Here is a 9,011-nt window from a genome sequence, read left to right on the forward strand (position 1 = left end):
AAAATGTCTCTGGTAGAAATGTTTAATTGCATTTATAGATCTTTTATCTGCTTGGCAGGTTTCTAGCAGCTTTTACTTAAAGAATACAGAGGAAAAGACAAAGACTGGCAAGACCTTGTGATTCGCCTCTAAAATTCATCATCGCAGCGATCATCAAGACTCAAACTTCTACAAATACTAAGATGCATCATTCATTATGTTCAGTTTTGAATGCTCTTCTTAGAAATGCACTTGACACAAAGGTACTGATTATTATGTCTGACCTACTGCATAGGTCTGAGTCATTCAGCAGCAGAAGAAAGAGCCAAAAGGGAAACGAGTGAACATACTGCCCTAGACAGTACAAACAAACGCGTCACTACAAATTCAGCATCTGTTTCTCATAGTTTAGTTAAAAATATAAACTAGCCTGGAGGCCTTTCCCTTTATTTTTCAGCGTGTGATAATAAAGCAGTAGATTTAGTTCCCTCCTGTTTCAGTTGTTTTACTTTGAGCATGATGCATATTCATAAGGAGCATTAGTCATTCAAATCACTTCAAGGAAATCTATCACCCCGTTATTGGAGGCTATGTGAAAAGACAACCCGAAATAACAGTGCATATGTGTTTTTCTGAGTTCTCCAGGAATTAAAAATGAACACAAGTAAAGATTAAAGATGTTTGAGGGAGTGATCGGTTATCTGCAGAATACATTTTTTATAGTTTTGGATGACGAAACAAGACTATCCCTTCAATCCACCAGCTTTCATCTCTCAAGACTCAATTTTAACTCATTCCATTTTAAAATGTAGCTACATTGCAAAATATTGGTGATCATAACTTCATTTTGAATTTTCCCACTGTAGATTTAACCTGTCAACCTGTCTATTGGCCCATCAAGGTCAATAGTCTTGGATGTCCCATTAACAGCACCACTACTCCTTCTCCACAGAACTATAACTGTATGATGTGTGGTGCATTGCAAGAACGGAGCAATCAATGCTGCCCATTGAAACGGCCTCACTGCATTCTCACATTTTAGAATTACACTGATCAGCTCAAGTACAGCTCATTCTTCAACTTGTCACCACAAGCACCACAGACTCAATTTTGTAGAAAACATGCTGCAGTTTATCAGGTTGGTAGGTGGAGGGGGGAGGGGGGGGGGGGGGTCAACAAGGAGGGCCTCAATTTCAGAATTAATGGCATTTTTGTCTCTGCCGCAATGGTTGTAATTCTATAATCTCTATGTCCTCTGTCTTTCTCATTTTCTCATCTGTATCCGTCATTTCTTTTTGTTTCTCTTCGTCCCTCTCAAACCTTCTAATCTTCCTGTTCTGCTTCTTCACAGCTCTGTTTGAGGTTATTTTGGCCGGCAGAGACTGCTTGGTGGCCGGAGACTCATGCTCAAGTGACGAGACCTGTAGTCCCCGTCTGAGGACTCTGCGTCAGTGTGTGGCGGGTAACGGCAGCATGAAGTTGGGCCCTGGCGCCCGGAGCCAGTGTGCCAATGCTGTGTCTGCCCTGCTGTCCAGCCCTTTACACGGCTGTCAGTGTAAGCGGGGGATGAAGAAGGAGAAGAACTGCCTCAGCATCTACTGGAGCCTCCATCAGTCCATGATACATGGTCGGTGCTCAGCTGATATCATCTGTCTCTACTGCTGCTTGTAGCTTATAAGAACCATGGATACATTACGTTGTAACATATGAGAATTATTTACTTTTAACAGTTTTTAAGAATGAAGAATTTTTCTGTTTTATCCTCTCAGGACTCAACCTTGTGGAGAGTTACCCCTATGAGACGGTGCAGAGGGATTATGACTATGTCCGCTTGGCCTCTATAACAGCTGGCAAGTTCACTGCCCTTCATTAAGTTTCACCTCATTTTCCCCATTTTGCCTTTTGAATATATTTAGCTCTATGCATGATCCTCTTGGATGTCCCCTGGAAGTGTTCCCAGACCGACCTTATGCTCTCCGGAGATCTCCAAGTATCCAAAATGATATCTTTGCTGTCAGGTTCATTTTATTCCAGGCTCAGCAATCCAACTCAGAATCATTTTTTGTCTCTTATGACCTCAAGCTTGTAAACAATGCACCAAATGTATTAAAACAAAGCCAAATCTGAAATACACACCGAACTCCAGAGATTACTTCCATTCAAAAGAACAAATGTGCAGAAACATGCTCTGGTGGCTTTTGTGAAGAGAATCTAACAACATATTAACAGTGGCTCTCGCTACCTTTGGCATTTCAATTGGAATTTTGAGATGTGATTCAGAATATAATCAGGATATTTTATGCATTTCCTGTAGCACATTTAAATCAGCCTGTGCAATGCTTCCTCCCACTCTTCCTCCTCCTCCTCTGTTTGTTAATCTGTAATATGTTGAGTACGTTTCTCAGCCATTGCACTCAATAACTGTCTTCTACAGCGCTGCAGTATCACACAAACAAGACTCTTACATAACATGAAATGCAAATAAACAACCATAATCAATGAGTGGTAATACCATCCAGCAACATGGATTTCGGCCTGATGGCTTCTCTTAATGGGCTTTCAGACTACAGAGAGATTTAAAGCCTCTTTAATTGGCTGACATTACGCTCCTACATTGGATTATGATCTGATTAAGACGAGGTCGTGCTCATATGTATACACATTTCACACAGCACGCCATGCACTGTATAGTCAGATGAAACAACATCTCGATGAAAATGTAATTACTGCATGTTACAGTATGAGAGGCAAGTGAGGGTGAGCCAACTGAATGCATATTGTTCTATTCAGCATAAACAGTTTGTCCTTTAGTAAAATGGCATGAAGTGGCGACAAAAGGTAGCAAGAGTGTAGTAGTGCAGCAAACCGTGTTATAATTATCAAATTTTAATCAGTACACTTGTGCCATTCATTCCTTAGGCTAAAACAAAAATAAGCGTGGTTTAATGTTTGGCTAAGCTTTTCATTGAGTAGGAGATTTATTCTGAAATGTTTAGTACTATAGATTGTATGCTGATGTAAATACACCCTTCTTGATAAATTATATTGATTTCTTTAAGTTCCACCACATTGTTTTAATACCGAACTACTGCCTGTCTCCTCCAACAAAATATTTTTAATGCCATGGGATTGTATTTCTCTCTTTTTCCATGTGGGGGACACACAGGCACTCTTGTAGCCTCCTCGCCTAAGTTGAATAAAACCAAACACCTCCATTATCACATAATGACAAGAACATCCACAGTCTCTTGCTGTTACTTCTCCTCTCATATCTACTTTTGTCTCTTGTCCACAGACACCGATGTTGGCATGACAACTGTGAACCGCTGCCTGGATGCTGCTAAGGCTTGCAATGTGGACGACTTGTGCCAGAAACTTCGCACAGACTATGTCTCAGTTTGTATCAAACCCACAGCCAAGTCGGGCCAGTGCAACCGGGCTAAATGCAACAGAGCTCTGCGGAGGTTCTTTGACCGTGTCCCCGCCGACTACACACACGAGCTGCTCTTTTGTCCCTGTACGGACACGGCCTGTGCAGAGCGTCGAAGGCAGACTATTGTACCCAGCTGCTCTTATGAAACTGTGGATAAACCCAGCTGCCTTTTACAGATGCGGATCTGCAAGGGTGACTATGTCTGCAGGTTAGAACAGCTAATCGAAACAAATGATAATACACAATAATATGCTTACACACCTGGTCGGAAATACCTGGACAACGCTGGGCAATTTCAAAAATGCAGGCACTAAAGGGACATAATCTTTTGGTGGTGGTGATGCTGTAGAAAGGGAGAGCAGAAGTGGATCAATGTTCCTTTTGCACATTTAAGAATTGACAAAAGTTTCCATGCAGGACATGATGTGACGGGGTGAAAGATGGAGTGATACAATCGATAGAAAAGACATTTCTATAGAATGAGTGATGATCTAGCGGTGGACAGTACACCCACAAGGTCCCAAAATGGTATTTGCTCGTCTCTGTAGGCTAATCCCACCTGCCCTGTGTAATGGCGTCGTAACCTGAACACGTTGGCGGTGGGGATTAATCAGTGACGTGATAACGATGTCAATTTGCTCATTTGAGTTAAAGTCTTTAAGATATTCCATAGCTTAGTTTTGAATAATCGTGAATTATTTAAAGGTATCTGAATAAAGTCATTGTTTCAGTGCTCCCACTTTACTCAAATATTCCTTGGATACAGATTTAAGATTTACTCACCATATTTGGACCAGTGTTGTTTAGGATTATGGCTCTTCAAAAACCAAATAAACAGCCACTCAATCAACAAAATGGCCCACTGTTTTACCCTGAAGCTTTCTCTAACCATTGGTTAGAACACCCCAGAGAGCCTGTTGGAATAACACATTAAATATTTAGGGCAGATAAAGAGCCAGATGGATCAGAGTTATCGCTCATTGCTATCTCTGGTCATGGCCATTATTTTTCACAGCCCCATTACACTCAGAGGGCTTCGCTAATGATCCCAGGTCTGGGGGATCAAATGTATCACTCCTGCTATCACGAGCGCATTATGCTCGGCTGCGCCCCGTCTTCACCGTGGCGTACAATATCATTTAATGTATGGAAGCAAAATTTTAAACGATAGAATAGAATCTGAGGACCAGGCAAAGCAGATTGACATAACACTGGCCAAATGTAAAGGGATTTGTGTGTTCATGATAACCAGAGCACGGTTGCATTGCTTCTGTAGGTCTCGCCTGGCACAGTTTCAGTACGACTGCCAACCTTCCAAAACGTCTGCCAGTGGCTGTGAGCAAGGGAACTATGGAGCCTGTCTCCTCGCCTACACAGGGCTCATAGGTACGTGCACACATGAGCGATAACACACTCTAGCACACACTGACACATACGCATATATTTAAAAAAATAAATCTTAACAAAATGAAGGGAATGGGTAGAGGAGAGATGGCGATGGAATCAATACATAAATGTTAATATATTTTAAAAGAAGCTACTTGACATATGCTTTGTGAGAGGATAGAACAAGTGGAATAGTGAGGGACTAATCTGCATTGTAAATGAGCTAACGGAAAAGTGAAGTGAGTGAGAGATGCGAAAACTTGACTCATTCTAAATCAAAAGTTCAACACAATCTGTGAAAACATGATGAATCTGTCATTGCTTCAGAAAAACAGGCTGTTACTTCTGTGCATGAATTTTGGGTTGATTTGTTTCGTAACGGGAGCTAAAGAGAGCCGACATTACTTTATCCCACACAGCAAGACTAACCTTAATGCATTTCAGCAAGTAGAAATGGTGCCCCTCAGCACAAACACACACTTGGCATTTCCATTCCTGTTTTGTTTTTATTAAAGCACTTGAGTCCCACCTCCACAAAACTGAAAAAAAAACAAATGCAGCCACAAAGTCAAGTTCTGTGCGATTTAGAGAAGAAACAACGATATCACACATGTCAGCGCACACAAGAAAGCACCAAAAAACAACACTCAGATATTTTTGTGTCTTTACACGGTCATGCAGAGTTCATTAAGGGTTTCAGAATACAAAGCACTATGTTGGAATCAGTGTTATAAGAACTCAAAGTAGAATTAATATTTAATATGATGCACTTTCTCTGCAGGAAGTTCAATAACTCCCAACTATGTGGACAACTCCACGTCCAGTGTGGCTCCCTGGTGCTCCTGTTCAGGCACCGGGAACCAGAGAGACGAGTGTTATGATTTCCTGGGATACTTCACTGACAACATCTGTCTTAGTGAGTGTCACTCAGTCCACAACATCCGTCTGCTGCCGTGGCGTTCACTGACTCAGGTTTTTGGGGTAGGGGTTGTGTTTACACTGAGGTATTTGCTTTCACTCAGCAGAGAGGGGAAGAGGATTTGCCGGCAATTTTCTCACAATGTATCCCGAAGAATTTGGAAAGTAGAAGGGCTCATATATTTATACAGGTGTTTTGTGTGTTAAGGTTTATTTCTGCACTTAAGCTGGGTCTGTTTCTGCTCATAATGGCGTGTTTGACTTGCCAAATTCTGAACCTGTTTTCTGTTCTAAACTTTTAAGATATCTACAAGAAGAACTTTAAGATATTGTGTAAAGAAAGTTCTTAATTTGAGTATTGAAAAAACAGAAATTAAGTAGTTTTGAAAGTTTTGACAATTGCTGCAGAAGAATCAGAAAATGAAACAAGTCTATAAAGTCCTACAACACTTCTTTGATTAATCTTTAATTGCATCGAAATGGTATTTTGTCATTTCAAGGTGACGTTTTTTTTATTTACAAGAATTTCTAAAGGTAATAATTGTCATCCTGTCTCAGTAATGTGTTTGGGGTTGACAATGAAAGACAACAATGAGAAATTTAAAATGTGAAAACGAAAATGACTTTAGAGTTAGCAGGGAATGTTGTCAATTGTTGAACTCTTTAAAACAGTTTTTATTCAGTTCCAAGGACACACACTGCATTATCATATCAGAATGATGACTAATTTGACAAAGATTCACGCTCATGTACTGACAAATGCTCTTTATGTGATAACTGTAAGCTGTTAAAAAGTTATGACTTATTATATTTAATATGTGGGTCAGTCTATCGTGAACAAGGAGAAAATCAGCCTATTGTTGTTCACACGTCACAGGAAACACCAGATCTTTATTCCCTAAAATCTTTATATTGATACTTTAAGTGTGAGCATATCAAGTTACTATATCCAGAATTCATCATCTTAAAATGTTCACGGCATAGTAAAGCTGTAACAAATGAACTGCTAAATGGCTTTTGGCATCTACATGGTGAGGATTCCTTCTGTGAGGGCATCATTGTGCTTTACTGCTGCTACAGTCCATGTAATTTAATTACGAAACCTTGATAGAAACTTAAACAGAATGATTTGTATTGAAAATGACCTGTGCCTGGGGACATTTTTAAAACAAAATAAGGGCGTTACGATAGAGGAATGTGACGGGGCAGAGCCAACAGGACTCAGGGATGCGGAGGCTCCTCTGCATGCTCAAACGGCAGCGGAGGGAGGCGTATTTAAATCAGGGGTCACTGGCTTTTGTTACACTAACAGCATGCTTGCTCTCTCTCTCTCTCTCTCTCTCTCTCTCTCTCTCTCCCTCTCTCTCTCTCTCGCTCTCGCTCTCTCTCTCGCTCTCTCTCTCTCTCTGTAATCATCCACTTCATGTTGTTTCCTTGGTAATTCCACCTGCGTGTTCAGACAGTGACTTCCTGAATTACAAGTAACCTGGTGAAGTGATTATCATGTAATTGTATATTTAGTAGATCTGGATGTCGTTTTTTGAGTTCCACTCAAAAAACCCTTAAATTACCTTTAAAATAATCTCTTATTTTGGAAACCAACATGTCTGTTTTACATTTGATGCTCCTCAACTAATATATAGATCAATGGCGGCCTCAGATTTTAATAATAAACCTCCATTCACTTACCTAAACATATGAAAACGTCCTCATCAAGATGAGATTGAAATGTCTTGCTGAAAGGTTGTGACCAGCAGCGAAGAATAGGAATGGCACCATAAAATATCAAGGGGGATATTTATACATTTGTCAACAGTGTGTGTTGGGTGTAAATACATGGAAATACAAATGTGTTGATTATACAGTTTAAAGGAAGCGGTATAACAGCTGTAAAAACACCTTTGTGTTGTAGAGAAATGATGGAACTAAATCTGTAGGGTAAACTGATATGAAGATGGAAAACAGTAATTAACGGTAAATGTCTCATATCGTACCATAATAAAGTTCTGCATTAGATTTAGAGGCATATATGGGTGAGGTAAATATTCTCTGTCTTCTGTTCCTCTGTCATGTTTCCAAATTTGAATTCTCACCTGGAACCTCCTTTCCATTTTTTCATCCTTTTCCCCTTCTGCTCCAGAGGGGGACTAATTAATGGTTCTTATTATTGACTTTGCCATGGGAATATCATTGAAGCTACTTAAAACAAGGACTATCTTTTCTCAATGTGCGCGGTCAGGTGAATCTTTGGCCAGTCTCTCCCCGGGCCCCCTGCCTAGAAACGATACAGAGGGAGGTCTCAGAGTTGTTTGGCCAGTGCAAACCGTCTACAAGTTAATGAGGTCGCTGTGGAGAGGCAGGTGCACTTAGGATACTTGAAGAGAATACTGAGTGTTTTCTGTTCATCTCCTCTGCTGAGCAAGTTCAAAGGAGCTCTGGTCTCACAAAGGCGCTCATGCAAGATGTATAATTCAGAACTGGAGGCATCTGCTATGGTTGAATAAGACATGATTGCTATTGGATTGAAACGTATGAACACAATGTCGCTGGAGCCTAATATCCTGTCTTGCTGTGATATCTCTCCGTCATGTTTCAGGGAATGCCCTCTTGGCATTTGGAAGTGATTTAGACCAGCAGCCAACTATTAGCCACCCCAGTCCACCAAGCCTGGAGCACGTCAGCCTGGGAAATCAGAGCACTGCTACACCCCCAGATACCATAGGAACGATGTGGAACATTATGGATACAATAATACCAACACAGGTGTGCAGCTTTCTGGTCGATTTGCTAAATACCCAGACATGCTTCCTCTAGAGAACATTGAACTATGATTATATTTTCCACCGTAACATAGGAAAAGAAAAACATGTCCAGACTTGCATTTTGACAGTAGAACTACCTCTTTCTCATTCTTTCTCCTCTTAGGCTATGGGAAATAGGCAGCTACAGGGCCTGTCCACCCTCCCGTCCAACAGCCTCCCAAACTCTGCTTCACATCCCAGCTTATTGCTCCAATCTGCCTTCAGCCTGCTGTTGTTGCTCCTTTACCTTCTCAACAATGGACCCTAAAGACTGCTTTGGTGTCCTCTGAAGGCCCTCCTAAATACAAGAAGAAAGGAGGACCGGTATGTTCAGAGGAAAATGGACAGTGTGGTATACACCTCTTTCCAAATATGTACAGCTATTCAGTTTTTCTATTTTTGTGTCTAAGTGGTCTTGTTCCACCTGCCAGTGTTCTCACTCGGTGTTTGAGAGACTGATACTGACTGACGCTCATCTGTACATTTGTACATTT

General features: G+C 40.9%; 1 protein-coding gene across 1 annotated transcript; it reads left to right on the forward strand.

Annotated features, from left to right (window-relative positions):
- Positions 1–633: 633 nt before the first annotated feature.
- On the forward strand, positions 634–8,785 carry gfra4b (GDNF family receptor alpha 4b). The gene is made up of 8 exons (XM_076149269.1): positions 634–643; positions 1,331–1,606; positions 1,749–1,829; positions 3,275–3,620; positions 4,689–4,798; positions 5,580–5,714; positions 8,313–8,479; positions 8,642–8,785. Exons 1-8 carry the CDS (start codon positions 634–636, stop codon positions 8,783–8,785), a joined length of 1,269 nt encoding a protein of 422 aa, XP_076005384.1.
- Positions 8,786–9,011: the final 226 nt, after the last annotated feature.

Source organism: Genypterus blacodes, unplaced genomic scaffold (genome assembly GCF_046128005.1).
Source record: "Genypterus blacodes isolate CSIRO-AG114 ecotype Tasmania unplaced genomic scaffold, CSIRO-AGI_Gbla_v1 ptg000044l_1, whole genome shotgun sequence".
Lineage (NCBI taxonomy): Eukaryota > Metazoa > Chordata > Actinopteri > Ophidiiformes > Ophidiidae > Genypterus > Genypterus blacodes.

What these genes read in the sequence shown, in the direction of transcription:
- gfra4b (XM_076149269.1), top strand. An exon ending in CTTGGCCTCTATAACAGCTG is followed by an intron (nt 1,830 to 3,274) that starts GCAAGTTCACTG and finishes TCTTGTCCACAG; the next exon opens with ACACCGATGTTGGCATGACA. An exon ending in ATACAATAATACCAACACAG is followed by an intron (nt 8,480 to 8,641) that starts GTGTGCAGCTTT and finishes TTCTCCTCTTAG; the next exon opens with GCTATGGGAAATAGGCAGCT.